Genomic DNA, 19661 nt, shown 5'->3' with positions numbered 1-19661 from the left:
AGTGTACAGGTGTGACATTCAACTTCACATAAACCTCAGAGGCTGAGCACCGACCACCTTAGACACACATGACAATGGTTGGAAAGCATGAGCCCATTCAAAACAACGTGACAACACATCACTGAGTGTTATCTCACTGTTTAGATGGTAAACACTGTGTCTGGGTGGGACAGGGAGTGGGAGCTACTCAGCTCTGTGTGTGTGTGTGTGTGTGTGTGTGTTGGGTAATGATCTCAATGCCTGTTTTACTAAGCCTCGGGATGTACAGTACAAATACACACCTCCCTGTACATGCACACACATGCATTCTGTGCAACTATGAGGGCACACCAACATCAGGAAAACACACACACACACACACACACACACACACACACACATACAGACAGAAGCATATATATTAATGAATGTGAAAGCATGACAGTGTAGATGATGATAGGTTTAAAAGTTACAGACAGAAACTAGAGTCTAGTCGATATGTGTGTGTGCAAATGCACTTGTATGTGTATGTCTGTGAGTGAGTCATCGTGGATCAAAGATGGCGTGTATCTAGCTCCTCTTACTCACCTCCCAGTGCACCTTCATCTTACAAGCCCTGTGTGAGTGTGTGTTGTGTGATGAGGTAGACTTACACCTCCCTAACACTCCATATATAGTCACCAAGCTGACAACTTCCCCACAGAGAGGGCGTTAACGGCTGTCAATCACGCAGGCCTGTAAAAAACCCTCAGCTGTGTTGAGGTTGAAGAATCCCCACCTGTGTGATGACGGTACCGGACGCTGGAAGCAGGTTGCCATGGTCACTGTCAAGCAGGGACAAGTTATGCTTTTTTTGGTTGCTGTAGTTGGACGATTAGCGACCTGGTGAAACTGCAGGAAATCAGGTAGAGACAGAGAGACCTGAAATGCAGAATAAAGAGAGGTTGGCAGGAACATAAGGAGACAGACAGACAACAGTGATGAGAGTCACAGACATACTGTATGACAAGTCTAAAGTGTGACACTGTTAAGTCACAGCTCTGCCTCAGGCTACTGAAATGTCTGACCTGACACACTCAGACAGAGAACAGGTGTGCTGCTGGCCGGGTTTCAAATAAGGCAAATTAAGCAGGCGGTCGAGACAGTCGCTCAGCTTCTCAGCTGAGTCAGCATTTTCTTTAACAACCCGGGGTTGGAATCCAAAAGTTTGATGCGACATTTGCAGCGGCACAGAAAGGCAAAATCTGTTCTCATGTGTGGTAACTGCATTCCCTTATGTTGTTACTGCTTTAACTTGCAGTTCCCCCAGTCTGAAACAGCTGTTCATAGTGGCCCAGCTTCTAGAGAAAGTTCAAAGTTAATTCACAGGTAAAGTGAAAAGAAAGTAGAAATCTGAAAAGAGACAATGACAAAAATATGCTTTACATTAACTAGGTTTATTTTCAGGAGCAGGGACAGACATGAACACATTATACAATGTAAAGAATATTACAGTAATAAATACATTTTACACCAGTAGAGAACTGACTTACAGGCACTAATTACACGTAAGCAGGCACTAGCTGTTTTTACAGTATCATACAACAGCAGCTGAGGAGCACTTTGTTTGAACTTTAATGTTACTTTGCTCTTCATTCTTCCAACTTCTGAGACTGTTGTGAAAGATAATCCAGCACACACTGAGTTCAACTTATACTTGAAGCTTTTTTTTTTTTTTTCAAATATAGTTTTGAAATACTGCCAATGTAAAATACCAGGGAGTTTTTATCTATTAAAAGGCAAATTCAAGTGTGGAAATGTAACATGTGTTTTGCATTCTGTTATTGCATAACAATTAATATGAGCATCAGTAGTGTTGTTCTCTTATTCAGAGCTTCTAAACTATATTAAACTATATGTTTCTAAAAAGCATTACTAAAAGTATACACAAAAAGATGCCTGTTAGAACTAGTTGTTGTTGTCCTTTGACGCTATTGAAAACCAGCATTTGAGCGCTGAGCTGTAACACTAAAGCTGCACTGGGTGTGGAACCACTGCATCTCTGTATTTGTAATGTCTGTGTTGCAGCATAGTGTTGCGAAGTTGGACTAGCTGTGTTTGTAACACTGGTGTATGGGAGTGTAATAAAGACAAGGCAACAATTAGTCACTAGGATTTGCTCTGTTTGTCATGTTTTTTAGCTGCTGTTTATTTGGTGAATATTGTTCAAATGCACCTTAGTACTATCTTTGCTCCACAGTTCTAAATAAAGAGAAGGATCATGCCTCTGATGATGATGTAGTTTTTTGAAACGTGACTAAAAAAACATCTGTGTGACTGAATACGGTATTACTGGACACTAATTCCACAAAAATAGAAGCCATGCATGAATAATACTCCATGGCAACTGTATCTCAGTCAAAATGTTGGTAACTGCACTGATAAAGCTGGGTACAACCAACAGAAGGAACACAGACAGGAGATAGAACCAGACCTGATGTAACTCAGCCGTAAAAATATCTAACTGCTGCCAGGAATGCAGGATTTCCATTGAGCACAACATGTAAAACCCAGAAATGATACAATGTGCAAGTCTGTCGTCAGACGGATTGTTCTTCCAGCTTTAAGCAGAAATGTTCGGGTGGTGTAACTGCAGCATGGCTTTGCAAATTTTAAACTAGCGCCCCCATCAGGCAATTGTTTGTACTCATCCTCTACACTGCTAAATAAAGATGCCGATCTCACTAAAACCAAAGAAAACCCTGATACGTTCACAAATATACACCCAGCACAGTTACAATAACACACACATTCACTCAATATATACACACATGTACATTTACTACCTGACACAACAAAACAAACAGTCATAACCAGCTCAATTTAAACGTCACCTCTTAACAGATATTTGTCTGTTTTACAGTATTTACAATGCAGAATTACATATGCAGCATTAAACAGCAGAATATGCTTTACAATATGTTTGTGTGTGTGTGTGTGTGTGTGTGTGTGTGTGTGTGTGTGTGTTCCTCAGACCTCCACAGCAGGGTCTGAACCCAGTCCCTGAGCCTGCAGAGCCTCCTCTCTCTTCATCTTCGGTTTCTCTGTCCGTGTGTGCCACACCAACACCTAGAAAACACACACACACACACACACACACACAATGATAGGACATATAATCAAATATTAAACTTTGCTTTAGATATACTGAGTCTATCTGTAATCACACATTTCTTCCCTGACACAAATCTCTTTTCTAAGTTTCATAATTTGGTTATTCATACTTTGGAGCAGTTGTCTGCTTTGGGCTCCAGTTCGTCCATGGTAACTAATCCCTGAAGGAAGCTGCTTTCTAGGAAGCCCATTGGTGCTTCTCCATCGAAACAAGCCTCTGGATTGGCTACAACCAGTTTGAGGGACACAGCGAAGCCGGCCATGTCCATCGGGAAGGGGCGACTGGGACGCCAGCCGGTATGAAAACGCACCACCTTCAAAGAGTAATCAAACACACAAATAAGGAATTAGTATTAGGTAATAGCTCAATTGAAGTGGCTCTTATAAGTATCCATAAATATAAGTTGCATAGAATTACAGAAATAAACACAATTTATCAAATGTAATATTTGTTTTTATGTTTCATTATCAAAATACAAAACAGGTTATGTGTATTTTTATAGCAAACACCATCAAATCTTAACTCAAGGTCTACTTACTAGCTTTTTAAGGAGCTTTCAATTGCATCTCACTGTCTTCTTCTGCGGATGAAGTTCACTCAGTTGTCATGACCCAAGTCCTGCATATGGGTCACAGGATAAGGAGTTATCTCCATGACAACAGAGAACTTTATCTGCTGAGGAAGACTGTCGGATGCAGTTGAAAGCTCTGGAAAAAGACGGTAAGTGGACGTTGAGTTCCACAGTTCACAAACCAGAAGACAGAAAACACCCACCTTTCCTCCTTCAACCACAGGCCTCTCATATTTCATCCCTCCAACCAGACCCACCGGCCACACTGATACCCGCTGGGTACTCCTCATCTGAGGCAAGACAAGAGGACATTTGTTTTTCTTGTTTAATCATGGGACATTTAACATACACACACACACACACACACAAGTCCCCTCTGAGAATAATAAAAATAAACACCGTCACAAAGTTCGCAACACCTACCTCTTCGAATATCTGCAGGCTGTATGTGTTATCATCGTCAGCAAAGTAAACCACTCCCTGCTGGTTGTCTCCACCTGGCTGAGCCCTCCTGTCCTCTCTGAGCCACCGTAGACCTTCATTCCTCTGCTCGACTCCACGAGGTTTCAGCCAGCTGGGGTCACCCTGAGGTGGAGAGTGAGCATTGTGTTTCATTCAAACCAAAGAAGACAAAAATATAGACAAACTGATTTTGAAACAGATTTTTGTCTCCACAAATCATTGCCCTGCCTCTACCCACCTCCTGGAGTTTGCGGTCCTTAGCAGTGGGCATGTGTAAGTGTGTGTAGGTCAGTCCACTCTTCACCAGGAGGTCGGTCACTAGTGGAGTCTTATGAGGCGAGTCTTCCACCACAATCCAGTGGAGCTGGGGAACATGGAGGAATGTCTGGGACAAGCGAGTCAGCTCGGCCTTCTGCACCAGCCTGGACAGGGACAGAAATTAGAGAAAAGGTGTGACTGTGTGTGAAGGGAGATGGAGGGTAATGGAGGAGGAAGGAGTTGGGGTTTGGAAGGCTACCTTGCATATGTTGGGGTGATGACAAAGATGGTGGGCAGAGAGGGCTTGTCTGCCTGTTTCTGGGGTTGTTTGGTTGCCTCTGACTTCCTTATCTGCTCCTGAAGACGGTGCAGCTCCCCCCGCAGTCGAGATATGGTACGGTCTTTGGGCAGGTCGTGCTCTGTGCAGTCACAGCGTTGACCTGCAAAGCATTAGGGACAAATGGACAAAGATAGTGTAAGGTACAAAAGTAAAAGGGATTTCTTTGACTGCATAGTTTTTACACTATGATGTGTACTGGCAGCATGGGAGAACATCTGGAAGTGCATAATGACTCCAAAGGTATTTTCGCCAAAAGGTAATGTTTCCCTGAAGCTCACCAAGCTGCATCAGTGCATAGACAAGACCCAGGAGGGAGACCATAAAGTAGAGCACAAACACAGTCTTCAGCTTCAGCTTCATCCTCGTTGCCATGGTACCCTGTCCAGCAGAAAGGATGACAGTATGGGCATGTAAAACATCACCAGTAAAAATGTATTACTTTCTGAGGATTTCTGATTAGTTTATTATTTTATCACATGCTATTTTTTTGTCTCGAGGCTGTGGAGATTGTAACTGAGAACCTACGGATGTTTAAATGTGTTAAAATGAGCCAAAATTCAATTTCTCAACTGGCACTCAACATTTAGCTAACTAGCTAATAGTGATAGCATTCCCATTAAGAAATACTTGACTTACATTCTCTGTGAGACTGAGTGTAAAACGTTCACGCTAATGGTGAGTTTGTGTTTTCTATACCCGACAAGGTCGACTGATATGAATATGCATTAAACTTGATAAGTCAGTGTAAGCTAAGCTATGTTAGCCTGACAAGAAAATAGAACGAATATCATTTTCATGCACTCACCAGCGGCGGGAATTCGTGGAAGACAGGAGCGAGAGGGTTAATTTATGAGCTTAAATGTTCATGTCATCTTGAACAGATGTGAGCAAAGGCACCTCAGTGCATAACAGCTTCCATTCATTCGGTTTAGCTAGGACATTTTTTGCAGCAATGTACCAACAACTTCCGGTTACGGTGCAACACAGTAAAGAGACCTCCCAGATCATGCGCAGTAGTTCCACATGAATGTTGCACAATAGCAAAAAAAAAAAAAAAAGAAGTCTAGATATTATATATAATTTTAACCATTACAGTGTTTACCTAGTAAGTCAAATAGTTGACTTAATCTCTTAAAGTTTTTTTACTCAGTGCCTCAAAAGGGACTTAAAACTGTCTCACACTTCCCATATTATTTTTGATTTTTACTTAATTTCCTCTTTGAAATAAGCTTCTATAAATATATTAAAAATTGTATATGACAAAAAATAAAAGGGCATCTCTTGAAAAGTCAAACAACTTTCCTTTATTTGTAACATACAAATAAAACACTGACAAGGCAGAATGACTTAGTTTTCCCTTTCATTGTCGTTTATGGACAGGACTTAAACACTCACTCTCAAACATGGAGGCTTTCTTTTTTTGTAACATGTTTAAAAAAGTGTTTTACCTGTAAAAGGCCAAGAAATGAAAATGAATATGGATCCACAACAGCTTATATATATATATATATATATACATAGAGAAAAGACCAAGAGAAGGATCTGTGATTTTGTGAGGGTTTGTAACCATTTTCTAAAATAAAAGTACTCACTGACTTTAAAATAAACTTGTTAAGTTTAGGCTCATTTACCAACTTAAGATATTTTCACGAACACATTTTTAGTTTAAGTGAGCCTTTTTTTTTAAACACAGCCCACCTATCTGGATTGAATAAAACCACTGAGCACTGATCCAGGGTCAGTTTGTCATATTTGCTTTTAAGCTATTTCACATTTCAAAGGCATAGAGCTTTGTCTTCCACTGTATCATAAGATAAAAACCAAAACCACCCCCAGAACAGTAGTGTTATCACTTTCGTAGTTGTGTTGAAAGTAGAAAATTAAGATAAGGTTTTTCAAATCAATCAACAATGTTATGGTATGACACACAAAACTGACTCTAGATCAGAGCTGCGGCCAATCCAATCCAGCAAACACCTAGCTGACAAGATGGCTGTTAAGTAGAACAGATGAGGTTTGATTACGTTTGATTAACCTGAGAGAGAGACTGTCAGTCGATTGATATTCTACCACTTTGTACAACATCCTCTTTTTTTTAACTGTAATCTATGAAGTACAAAAAAGTGAATTACTGTACTTATCAGAAGTCAGCCTAGAACTAAAACAAGCAACATGTTTAATCGTTTTTGTTGTTCATGATCAGAGTTCAAACAAGCATGAGACACCAAAATGTCATCTACAGGTGCTGAATATTCAGAATATTTTTTGTTTGTTTCCACCCAGTCTCAAAACAACCAGAAACTTTCACCCCAGGATCTGGATTTAGTAATCCACAAGGGATTTTATATGATAACATCATTGTTCTTGTGTAACACAGATTATTTCAGTATCTCGGTGAGTCTAAGAAAGTGTCTACTTCACATTTCGGTCTCCCCTTATTTCACATACTTAACCAGGCATCCATCTGTATTAAATCTCAAGTTGAGCCTTACTGATATGACCTGTTTTGGAAAACATTTCAAACCGTACCAAGTTAAGGCCCTCTCAGCCACATTAGATAAGAGGAATATTTGCATCCACAATAGTGTAAAGAAATATCTTTTCACTCCTCCAGCCCGCAAATAAAATCTGTACAAACTGACTACAGTCCTTGAATTAAAGGGTTTTATGGTGGTTTCTAGATAGGGCCACTAAGCCAGACAGCTAGCACTTGAAACTGTCCAAAAATACCCTGAAGGTTTTGTAAACAGATATGGAATCAACAAGGTTGAAGTGGTTACAGCAGCCTTTCTAGGTTGACTAGTTAAGTGGTATCTAAAATCCTCAGTGGACATCCTGCAGGCATCTTTGCAGTAAGATTATTCTGGGGCAGTACAGTACAACTTTATCCAAACCTTACAGTACTGACTTTGTGCCAAGATGCTTTAACAAATACCAAACCCCAGCAGTGTCTTTCAATTTCACACAACTCTCCCTTTCACATACTTCTAACATGCACAGATGTTCATAGGAGATTTGTATGAAATATTAAAGTAATGCTATTTGAACCACGTGAGGATTTTAGATACGGGTTCAAACAGTGCAGCTACAGTTCAGAAGCAGCATCGCTGTTATGTAATCCTGATTTTAACTATGAGTTTTGTTAAACGTTTTTTAAATCTTGTCATGCAAGCTAATGACAGCGGGCTGGGAAAACACGTCACGACTGAGGAGAAGAGAGGAATAACAACCATAAAAACGCCTTCAGTGCTCAGCAAGTACTTCTATTATCCATCCATTCATCTACTGTATGTTCCTTCCTCCAAGTTAATAGCATTCATCAGCTTCGAACAGCCATACAATGAAGCGGTGACGTCTACCAATTTTCATCCATGATAAATCAATATGATTTGCTCATGCTAACAAAATGTGTAAGAGGAGGGATGGAAGATGGTTTTAGTAGTTTTTAAATACAGCTAAAAGGAGCATCAACATCAACTTGTTTATCATTAGTACCTCTTGGAAACGAAGCAAACTAAGAGGCAAGCGGGAGTAAAGCAACAGTACAAAGGTGACTAAAGATGAGGGCAACGTAAATGTGTCTGCAGTCATCGTTCAGCACCTTGAGAACATGGAGGGAGAATGGAGGCACAATGAGCAGGAGGAAGGAAAGAAGGATGTGATTTTCTTCACAGAACTGAAGCACAGGAAATTTGGGAAGTCAATCAGGAGAGAATCATGACACAAATCTCCTGTTTTTATGCGTTAGGCATGGAAACAAGGAAAAGATGGCAGAGAGAAAGGGTGACAAATGAGGGATTGATGCAGTGAAACGAGGAGTTTCAGTTTATGACATGTACCTCTGATTAGGAAATATGAAAGCAAGCTGAACATCTGAATGAGCAAGAGGATCACAATGGGGTCATTGTCTGGGCTGGATGCAGATTTACAGCAACAGATGAGAAATTAAAGTTCTTCTTTACTAATTTCACTAGGGAAAAAGGAGATGCAATAAAGAAAAAGGCAATCTTGGACATCTTGTCTCAGAAGTTATAAAAAAAATAAAAGCAGGGGAGACGCCTAAACATTTAGGTATCACCTGAATAGAGATGATGGGTAGTGCTAATGGTGTACTGTAATCATGTAACAGTAGTATCACGGGCAAATGTGGTTGAAAACAGTGCAGTTGCTGCTAGCTGCAGTGCTTTTGTTACTCAATAAGCTACAAGCCATATGTGCGTATAGCTTGTGTTACAACAGGTAATGTTACAGTATAGCCGGGCTTCTCAGACTGTTTTCAAGGAGACCTAAACACGGGTACATTCAGCCTCATCCTGGGACCTTGGTTCTACGAAACAAGCTAGTAGTCTCAGTGTGAGGTCCTAAGGAAATCAGGGGCTGTATTAGAGAACTAATCCTAGCTACATGGTAATTTGAGTCAGAGCATGATTTACCAACTTAGCAGAATTTACTGTTTCAGATAAATTCTTAAACTTAATCTTAAACTTGAGAGGCCTTGACTAGAGGTAATAAGTTTCTATAATACAGCCAAAGGCTAGCATCCCATTTTAGGTCCCAAACCACAGTTTAAGCAGCTCTGCAGAATGATTCGATACAGTATAGCACGTTAGGAGATGAGAGCAGGATGGGATGAGGTTGACTGTGGTGGTATACAATGTCAGCAAAAAGCTTTTTCTTGACTGGGAACTACTAATAGACATTAAGTGGGATAAGAGAATGAGAAAAGACGGCTTGGACACTGAACCAAGAAGTAGGAAACGACAAACAGGAGCTATGTGTGAAAGCTCACACTGCATACTGCTTTTGTAGCAGGAATACACAAAGAACACATAAATCTCACTCCATAATGCAACATTAACATCGGCAACCAGGTATTCCACCATCGGTTCATTTCTAACGGTCGTGGAGAGACGGCCGTTTCAAACTGGTAATGTTTGCAGAGTAGCAGGCAGCTCAAGCTTTCACACACAGCCATGAAAGTTGCTGGCTTTTAAACCAATCATAAGGAGTAACTGAAGCTCAATCAGTGGCAGCAGCCCCCGCAGTGGCCGCCCCCGTGGGTGTGTCCCGCCGAGGCTTCGCCGTGCTTGGTCCGCCGGCTCAGGATCTCATAAGAGCAGTCGTCGCCACAGCAACCGGACATGCTCGGCGAAGTTTCATCGATCTCAAACCTAAAAGTGTGGAGACAGAGGTTGAGTTAAGGAGGATGAAGGAGGGTAGAGAAGTTATATGAAACGGGAAGAGTCATTTTTGGACACATAAAAGCAGCCATCAGCACTTAGATACTACTTCCTCTAACTGTTACTAATATTGACTTTCTTTGTGGAGCCAGTATACTCACTGTAAAGCTTCTCTGAAGAACTGGTAAGCCCCATGGTTGTGTTTAAAAACTGTCAACATCACTTTCTTCATCTGTGTACTGTACAGAAAGACCAAGAGAGCAGAGAAGATACAGAAACATATTTACCTTAGTTTCATATGGCTGAAGCATGTGACAGATATATTTTCCTTAAAGGCGTCCTGTGGAGTTTTCTTGTAGACAAACTGGTGTCATGTTTACATTCTGTGCTTCTCATCAAAACAGGTTTAACAAACATGCAAAGTGCATTTCCTTCCTCATAAAATGTTTGCTAAACTGATTTTTTTTTTCAATAATTTCAATCCTACCTTCCTTACAATCATGTTAGCTAGTGTGAATCCTGTAATATATGACCCAAATGTAAATACAGTAAATACAGTTTGTTGGACTTTCTGATATGAGCCTTGAGAGACCGAATGTTACAAAAAAATTATACAGCTAACAGCAGAGGAAAAAAAATCAGTCATAGTTTCACTGGGTCGCGCATCCACACTGCAGCCCAACAGCATCTAAATTTCACACAAGGTCGCTGTCTCACAAGGTAACTGTAAATTTTTACCTGTTAGCAATGAGCTGTAGTATCTGGATGAGGAACTTGCCGAGTCCTTTCCTCCGCACTCTGCTCTCTAACTGCACCTCGTAGCTGGAGAGTCAAGAAAACAGGTTAAAATAAAAGAGGTAAAATAATTTTTAAAAATGAACCTACAGCTTAAGACTTTTCTTGAAATCTACAAACTCATGGATCGGTGCCTTACCAATATAAAACCTCCTCCCCGCACTCCACATCGAATCGGAAGTGAGAGAAGGCCACGGGGGCGGAGTCTGCGTCGCGGGCCAGCAGGTACCACGCCCTCTCGTCGTTCATCTCCTCCCTCTTTTCCCTCTCCTTCCACCCCCACTCGCTCTGCTCGTACCTACGGCGCAACAGAAGAGAAAATGGGTCGACTCAAGACGTGACCTGACGTGCTAATTTTACCCTCGCATTTCTCCCCATCATCCCGGCTGCCCTGGCAATGCCGCTCAGAAAGGACCTGTTTTCTAAATGGAACAAATCAAGTTTCGAGTGACTGGGCGCCATTTGCTAAATTGAGCACAAGTCAAATTCTGGCAAAGTGAGAGAAGATAAATGGTAATTTCTCTGCCTCATCTCAAATCTGTCTGCACTGCTTCTGCTCTCCGTTCCTCAGGCTCCTCAGCGTGTACAGTCTGATTCAAACTCATATTAAAAAAAAAAAACACTGATCCACATCTTTCTCTGCTCCCCTTTGATGTCACTCTCCAATTCTGCTGCACACAAAGAATTCCTGGCTTGTCTGTACTTCCTCTGTACCAGCTCTAATCTACCATTCACATCTACTGTACATGTAAAAGATGGGTCATTTTGTTTCCAAACTACACCTTTAACTAACAGAAGAGGACAGAACAGACTTCTTACAGTGTCTGCATGTTGGCTCTGGTGAGTTCGAAGGCCCACTCCACAGACAGTGGGTTGAGGGAGGTCACTCTCTTACACTCTATCTGCAGGTTCAGCCTGGGTGGGAGGACGACAGGGACAGTAACATCAAGAATGTGTGAGAAATGTGGTCAAAGTGGGAGACACACAAAAAAGAAAATACCACCAGCAGACCAACTTTCCCCTTCCATGCAGCAAATGAAACAAGTATGTATTTCATGACACTGAATAAGTCCTTTGTAGGCATTCAAAGCGATGCGTACCCATTTCTGTCGTACTTTTTGAAGGCTGGGAAGGCAGCCAGTGGGTCATCCAGCTATGAGAAGAAGGGGCAAAATTAGCTTAAGAGACTTTCAAAACACAAAGTTATCAACAGTCTTTTCCCCCTCTAAGATCAAGTCTTAATACAATGAGCCCCATTAAAAACTGATACTGTGAGGATTAGCTGTTTTTCATTGTCTTATATAATATTTCTGGGTTTTGTAGGTTTGGACAAAAAAAAAATGCCTTTTTGACTGTTTTCTGCACACATTAATAAAATAATAGGCAAATAAATCATTACTGAAAATAATTATTACTGTTACCCACACACTATCTTTTCAAATCAAACTCTTCATTTACTTGTGAGGGAGGTGATTTCCCAAGAATAGACAGTTAAAGAGACTGCAGCTCTGGAGCCTAAATTGCCCAAATGGGGCTCATACAGGCGGGAAAATAACCGGGCTATTAGTGTTATAGTCCCATTAGTCAGTCATAATAAGCACCCACAAAGTCAGCTTTTCCCTGGCCCTGAGAGTTTACATAATCTCAAATTAAAAATACCCCTTTTCTTGAACAGATCATGAGACATTGAGCCCCCAGGCGCAGACAGTTAAAACACCCCCTACCACCTACCAGATCATTTTGTGTCTTTTTCCCCCTGATATTCTGCAGGTTGAACTTGGCTGAAACAATTTTGCTCATGTTCAACGTGTCCTTTTGAAATGAAATGTCATGTTTTTAAAGTCAGTTTTAAGACATCAACAAATCCAATTTAACACCCTTTCCACCAAAGAACAGCACATTAGGTGCTGAGTGATAGTCTTTAACTAGTTACAAAGTTCATCTGGGTATTTTCCCCAATATTAAAATGTATCTCAACATAACAAACACAGGCACAATCATTCACAAAACTATCAAAGTAAATGTTCCGCTAAATAATTTGTCAGTGGAAATTCCTCAGGTCATATTTGTGCTACGTGAACCTGAACAACTAATTCTATACCATGACATATGTGTATATAATTTAAAGTATGTAATTTTAAATAGTTTGTTTCAGTGTGATTTAGGCATCATCTTAAAAAAGGTGTTAGTGTGCCTTTTCAAGAAAAAAAAAAAGATGTTTAAATAATGTATCACTGTGTTTGCAATGTGCAGCTGTATTAGATGGAAATAAACTAAAATCTAACAAATATCAGCTCAGATTTGACATCAGGGGTGTTAAAGGATGACAAATAATCACTTCAAACAGGGGCTCCTGCTCAGTGTTCCTCTGAGTCCTCTGACCCCTGAGCCTGTGCCTGGTAGGCCTGTTCAGTAATCCATTCATACCTCTGCTTCATTTTACAGCCAAGGAGAACCTACCAGGATCAGGTTTTCTCTCTCTCTTTTTTTTAAAGCAATGAATGCACTGTTTGTTCATTTGAAACAATACAGGATTCATTACCGCTGGCAGCAGCATAAACCAAAATAAATGTTACTTTGGGAAAATTTCTTGCATTCCTTCTCTGCTGGCACATCAACAGCGGTGAGGAGCTGGAGAGAGAACAGCATGAAACACAAAGTGCCCCATTTTGGGACAATGTGACACAGAAAAGTAATAAGCCCAGGCAGGGCTGCTCAGAGCTTGTTGAGGAAACGGCTCCGGCTCAGCTCGAGGGGAGTGGGAGAGCTTTGTTCTCCTCCAGGCTCCGGTGAGTTTACTAATGCTCTAGCCCACCTCCAAGCTGCAGGAGCTGTCTGTTCGGCTTCATGGGTAGGATTTAATAATGCTTATTAATTATGCATAAAGAAACATATGGCGCTGTTTAGCTTTTCCTGTCATGTGCATATCAATTATGGGTGTAATAAGGGCAGGGAGGCCATCTCCAGCATTTGGTCTGTTACTGTAACTTAACAGAGGAAACAAGAACTCACAGCTCATAATGGAGGTTTAAGTGCTGTGCTTGACGCAGTCTGAATCTACTGGAAAGCCTGAAACAGCATGTAAAAAGGGCCAAGTGGTGGGTGCTTTGTACAAATACAAAGAGTGCATTTATTTTTAACATCAATGCAATGCCATTATCAACTGCCAGAACTACACTACCAGAATATTTCTCTGTTTTTGCAATTGACAGCAATCAATTTCTTACAATTCAGTGAGATTATGCAGAAAAATCTTAAAAAAAAATAAAAAAAAAATGCAACCCCTGATCCTGAGGTTTCCTAAAAAGTCCTCCAAGTTGATGACGGCTGCCTCTCTGCAACCAAATTACCTTATTGGCTGCGTCCACCTTAGCACAGACAGCGTCCATGGCCGCCCTCTCCTCCAGACGCCGGGCTTTCTTCTCCTTTGCTCTGTTGGACTTTCTCTGGACACAGGAAATAAGGAAGAGATGAATGGAGGAATATGTCGAGATGGTAGCACACATGCAGAAGAGAAAGCCAGGCGCGGATTGAAGATGGTCAATGTGTAAAAGAGAAGGATTGAAAGGAGACAAGAAAAGTCATGATGAGAATAAGAGGGACAGAGAAGGGAAACAGCAGAGATAAAACAAAAGAAAGAGGGAGAAGATGGAGACAGATGTGTCAGAATAAAATAATTTCTTCAACCACTCTCTCATCAGGCCACCCCTCATTCACAGACATTTATATGCGTGTAATAAATCACATTACAATAAAATATAAATAGGTCTGTGCTTCATAATCCTCACTCAGACATGTTCGCCAGCGAGAGACAAAGAACTGTCACAATCCATTCATTTAATTTACTGAGAATCTTTAGCTTTTCCTGTCACTTAATCAATCCCCTTCTCTATTTCATATGATCAATTATACATTTAAACTGATCCTTTCCGTGCACATATCCACAGAGGGGCTGCAAGTATAATTTAGTATTCGCTGGCTCTGGTTGGGTATGATACCATTCTTCATTGTGTCTTTAGCTGAATCGATCTAAGACACTCCAAGTGTGTGAACGTGAGGAATTTCAGCAGTGAGGAACAAAAGCAGAGAAGAGCTAACAAGACATCAACATAAAATCTGAGTCCACTAGTCCAGGTTTTAGCTGGGGTTTTACTGTGCTTTTATCTAATCCACAAATTGGTCAAATGCATTTTTTAACTACTCATCTGTTGCTGTTTAGTGTGATTAAATAGGAAGGAATGTCAGTTTTTATGTTAATAGCAATTATGTAATGTATAGTTCTTGTTAGAGTCATAACTTCAGGGTAAATTCAAGGGAGATTTTTTTTTTTAAGTACAGAATTTAGTTGCACCTGGATTAAATTACCAGTAATATTCGGTTTCTGTGTGTGTGCAGAGCTTATCTACAGCAGCATCTTAACACACACATCAACATGGCAATGCAGAGTTAATGAAACAAGAGCGCAGCAGACCTCAAACCTCAAAACAAGCACAACTAGAGATGATCAAAGTAAGACAAACAAATGAAGGTCAGCCATGCAGAACAACACGTAGTACTCACACTTAAATAGAAAAACGGTCTTATTATGATTATAAACATGGTTATCCTGTCTATAAAAACGCCAACAGCAAAATAAAATAGTAAGCTAAAACAGAGTGTTCATATTCACATCAGTAGCTGTTATGAACACCACTTGTCAATGCCGTGACAAACAGTGGAGTGTTTATATCGCTGATGGTGCATATTGCTCTCGGTGTGGGATTATAGTATTGGAAAAATTCTCTGATACTGATACTCTAATTTAGCCTGCTCTTGGCTTGATGTCCAATGCTAGTATCGGCAATGGTGCAGTCATAATTCACACAAATGACTCTGACTGCATCCATGCCTTGCAACAGAGAGAACACACACTGTAAGAGCTGCTAAATATCTTTCTACCAGAACTGCACACTATTATAAATAGTGATTATTACCTATTGACACCTGAATTTCATAGGGAAAATTATCACCCTGAAATAAAACAGTAACTTCCAGGGGGCAAATATCAAAAGGAGTTATTTAACCATGAAAATGCCATATATCCAATGAGTGTGGTGACTTTTCTGGCCATCAAAGACAAACTAAACTGAACGAAAGACATGATGCAACAGGATCTGGGTGACTTACCACCTCTGCTAAACCATTTCCTGGGGGAAACCCTGTACAGTGGTATTATGTATTATATAGTTTAGTATATGATATAAAATAAAAAGAATTTTTGAATAACCTTACTTTGACAATTTATTAAGTCATTCATTTGGCAAACACACTTAACATTCTCTAAATCGAGTTTCTCAAAAGTGACAATTTGATGCATTTCTCTGTTTTATATCACTGTAATTAAATACATTTGTGCTTTGGACTGTTGGTCACGCAAAAACAAATATTAGAAGACGTTACCCTACCATCAGGTAAATTTTCTATGTATTCTGTCTTTTTTTACAGATTAACTGAAACAATAATCAGCAGCTTAATCAATAAGAGAAAATAATCACAAGTGGCCATATACTGACAGTATCACATTTAGCTGAAAAATTGCATTACTGAGCTTGGGAAATCCCATCTATTTACAGCATGTTAATGAAATTTTCTGTGACATGTTTACAGTGCAGAGCTGGGGAATTGATGCTTCATGGTTAAACGATGGCGAGGGACAAACAAGCAGGGATTAGAAAATTCCTTCATTAGATCCAGACCTGAACAGAAGAGGTAACAATTATGGGAAGGAATGCACTGAATTTCCAGCTGTAGCTCAGAGCATTAACTCTGTACCAAGCACAGAGACTGAGCTGGGACTGAGCAAACACGTGGATTGGTTTATCTGGAGTGAAAGTGGAGGATAAACTCAAGTCTGCTTACAGAGACTAGCTAAAGTTATGGAAACTAACTCCGAGTGCAGGCCTGAGTGTGTACATTATTCATATCCAACAAGCCTGAGTGTGTTATAACCAGGTGGGCCAACACAGCACACCCTGGCTTGTTGGTAAAATGTACACACACACACACACACTCACAAGTGATTAGCATTAATGGCTAGCAAAGCACTCGTCATTGATATGGCATTCCAAAGAAGCTAACACCGTTAGCAAGCTAACAATGTCACAACACACACTGGGAGAAGTTAACTCTGCACAGCGGCAAGGACAATGCGGTAATAATACTGAAAATGCCCCCAAAAAACTGAGTGTAAGCCGAGGCTAACGTTTCGCTGCTATCCGGGCTATCTGGAGGAAGCTAAACGGCTAACCAACACCTTGAGCTACATCCATCCACCATGGTCTCTTTTCCTTTCCCTTCCCTTTCCTCCCTCCTTCTTTCTTTCTCTCCTCTCACCATCACGCATTCATCAGCCCAAAACATCCACCTTTCATTGTATCACCGTCGCACCGAGACATGAGCTAAACAGACAAAACTCACCCCCATTTTGCCGCTGTGTCTTATCGGTCCCCCAGGAGAAACACGCCTCTATTGTCCCTGTGCTGAGTTATTAGTATCGTGACTACAGACAGAGAGAAAGGGGGCCAGATTAATATGACAATGATAGATAGTGTGCTGACGAGGCTAGCTTGCTAAAGCACCGACCGACGGCTGTGAGAGGAGCAGCGGTTAGGCGCAAATATGCTGAAAACAATCAATGGAAATTTCGCTGTTTTATTTCTCTTTAAGTCTGATTGGCGCCAAGAGTGCGAGGCTGAATTTATTACAGGTCCCTTCCTTGCCCTTTTCTTTCCTCCGCTCACCGTCGCGTCCAACTATGCTGCATTCACGTCCTCCCCCTGAGCTCAGATTTATGAAAACCTACTGAGTCCCAAACGGACTTTCAAGAATTGTACTGCTCCAAAATTCTGCGGAAAGTTATTTTTTGTCAAATATTTTTGTGTATTTGTTCAGAAATACGCACGTTTGTTCCTTTGTTAATGTTTCTGTTGTAAGCTGAAAACTGCGTTTCCTGAATGTAAAGTAGTGGTGGAAGAAGTATTCAGATATTTGAGTAAATTTATCATTACGATTTTGCAAGAGAATGACACTCTGTGAGGCGGTATATATTACACATTGTTGGATTATTGTTAGTGGTACGTTCATGTGGCTACGAGGCATTTTATTAATAAATTTTACTACAATATTCCCTCTGAAATATGAAAAAAAAAAACTTAAAACTGATGATGGTTATTCAAACCACTCCGCATTCGCAGTGCCTGAGAGGAAGTATGAACCGGCCATGTCAGTGCCTGAAATACCACTGCCATACTGCTTAGACAGAACAGCGTTGACAAGTCCTACTAACATGTCGGCTGCTGTTACACTGTATGTACTCAGATCTTCATACATTGCCAAATCGTTTCCGCAGAAAAGTTTCTTGGCAGCGGTGGGATTCGAACCCACGCCCCCGAAGAGACTGGAGCCTTAATCCAGCGCCTTAGACCGCTCGGCCACGCTACCTTGACACACATTAAAATCATGCTGAGTATCTGCTGGTTATTATTCCGACAGCATTTGAAAGCGACACTACTTTAGCGCGAACATGGTTTCCTTGTTTGGTGACGAAAGTGACGAAAGACCATCAGGGGGGCTGGACAGGGTCAAGAAACATACCACATTTCACGTTTTTTGGAGGATAATCATTGGCCTTTACAGTTATTATTTATGCCAGAAGATCGTTTGAAATATTATCATAACCAACAGTGATGCAGGGAGTTGGGAGTAACATATTATATGTAACACAATCACACTAATTTGATAACAACAAGCTCAGTGACCATTTGGCCCTTTACAAGTTGCTAGCAGTCAGATTTTTATTACATTTCTATATAATCATTTCCATTCTATTTCAATATCAATTCTTTCAGATGTTCTACTCCCTGCAAGTCATCATTTAACTACTCTAGGATGTGTTAAAACTAAGGATGGTAGGAGATGTTAAATAATTTTACAGTTCTATTACATTTTTTAGATCTCTATTTTTTTATTTGTATTTATCTTGTATTTACACTGCAATTGGCATATGTGTATGCAACTGTGTATGTCCATTTCTGCAAGTTCTTATTTATTTTGTTACTGCTTAAAGCAATACTTACTGATATCACATAGAGCTACACTACGTTGCGCTGTTAATTAACCACCCTGATGTCATATATACTTATATAAATAAGTTCTAATTGAATAGTTAGTCTGATTAATGGGAAACGCCACGGTAATACAGAATTTACACTGAAACTACCAATCCAATGACTTTGGGTGAAGTCACTGAAGATACAAACACACTTCTGCCTCTTAAACTGCTGCATGCTGGAAAACAGAACACCATGACCTGAATAGATAAAAGCATAAAATGGCACTTCTGTCTAAGATGGACCATTAAAACTGAATACACAAAATATTGTGTATATAATAATAGATAATACACAAAAGTATATTTTGTTTGAATCAAGCTGAAATTGGACAATAATCACAATAGGTGATGTCATGGCGTCCAAGCAGTTGCAGTTATTCATTGTCCAGGGAGCAGCTCCAGGATTTGTCTCTGTCTCCACATGACATCATCATGACTCAAATGCACAAATTACAATAAAAGAAAGTTGAATGCGGAAATAACTGAAGCACACAGAGGTCGTGTCCTCAGTATTTTCGTGTCTTGTTTCTGCTATCATCATCCCAAGGCTTTATCGTAATAAAAACGTCATATATTAACATTTTACTCAGTTTTCTAAGGTGAAAAAACCTCAGAGGGTGAAATCAGCTCCTGGCAGTACCTGAAGCAGATGACCACTAGGTGGCGATGTGGGGTATGAAATCACCTATTTCATATTGTAGCCCTTTATTACCTCCAAACCTACAATTAAGCTCCAGACAGGATAAATAATGAGACGCTATAGAAAATATAGT

At 40.4% G+C, this 19661-nt stretch overlaps 2 protein-coding genes and 1 non-coding gene across 3 annotated transcripts; all 3 read right to left on the bottom strand.

Annotated features, from left to right (window-relative positions):
• Nucleotides 1–1396: 1396 nt before the first annotated feature.
• b3gat3 (beta-1,3-glucuronyltransferase 3 (glucuronosyltransferase I)) lies at nucleotides 1397–5735 on the bottom strand. Its single transcript, XM_018684958.2, has 8 exons — nucleotides 5570–5735; nucleotides 5043–5142; nucleotides 4684–4864; nucleotides 4405–4588; nucleotides 4128–4289; nucleotides 3908–3994; nucleotides 3243–3446; nucleotides 1397–3087 (listed from the first exon to the last, which is right to left on the bottom strand). Exons 2-8 carry the CDS (start codon nucleotides 5134–5136, stop codon nucleotides 2989–2991), a joined length of 1011 nt encoding a protein of 336 aa, XP_018540474.1. The 5' UTR covers nucleotides 5137–5142; nucleotides 5570–5735; the 3' UTR covers nucleotides 1397–2988.
• Nucleotides 5736–6045: 310 nt separating this feature from the next.
• On the bottom strand, nucleotides 6046–17548 carry naa40 (N-alpha-acetyltransferase 40, NatD catalytic subunit). The gene is made up of 8 exons (XM_018684927.2): nucleotides 17196–17548; nucleotides 14090–14185; nucleotides 11840–11892; nucleotides 11559–11654; nucleotides 10879–11037; nucleotides 10683–10766; nucleotides 10106–10183; nucleotides 6046–9935 (listed from the first exon to the last, which is right to left on the bottom strand). Exons 1-8 carry the CDS (start codon nucleotides 17199–17201, stop codon nucleotides 9788–9790), a joined length of 720 nt encoding a protein of 239 aa, XP_018540443.1. The 5' UTR covers nucleotides 17202–17548; the 3' UTR covers nucleotides 6046–9787.
• A 588-nt stretch (nucleotides 17549–18136) lies between these two features.
• trnal-aag (transfer RNA leucine (anticodon AAG)) lies at nucleotides 18137–18218 on the bottom strand. Its single transcript has one exon. It is a non-coding gene; the product is annotated as a tRNA-Leu (tRNA).
• Nucleotides 18219–19661: the final 1443 nt, after the last annotated feature.

Source organism: Lates calcarifer, linkage group LG14 (assembly GCF_001640805.2).
Source record: "Lates calcarifer isolate ASB-BC8 linkage group LG14, TLL_Latcal_v3, whole genome shotgun sequence".
NCBI lineage: Eukaryota > Metazoa > Chordata > Actinopteri > Centropomidae > Lates > Lates calcarifer.
The sequence above is the reverse complement of the archived record's forward strand: the minus strand, read 5'-3'. Positions and strand labels throughout refer to the sequence as shown.

Bases quoted from the DNA above. Each gene is read 5' to 3' on its own strand.
- b3gat3 (XM_018684958.2), bottom strand. From the start codon at position 5,136: ATGGCAACGAGGATGAAGCTGAAGCTGAAGACTGTGTTTGTGCTCTAC. The intron at 3,447-3,907 runs GTGGGTGTTTTC...TACTCTTTGAAG, and splicing joins CTGTGGTTGAAGGAGGAAAG to GTGGTGCGTTTTCATACCGG. The intron at 3,088-3,242 runs GTATGAATAACC...TGTGTTTTCTAG, and splicing joins AAGCAGACAACTGCTCCAAA to GTGTTGGTGTGGCACACACG.
- naa40 (XM_018684927.2), bottom strand. The intron at 10,767-10,878 runs GTAAGGCACCGA...TTGACTCTCCAG, and splicing joins GGGGAGGAGGTTTTATATTG to CTACGAGGTGCAGTTAGAGA. The intron at 10,184-10,682 runs GTAAAAATTTAC...CTTTCTGTACAG, and splicing joins CTACAGCTCATTGCTAACAG to TACACAGATGAAGAAAGTGA.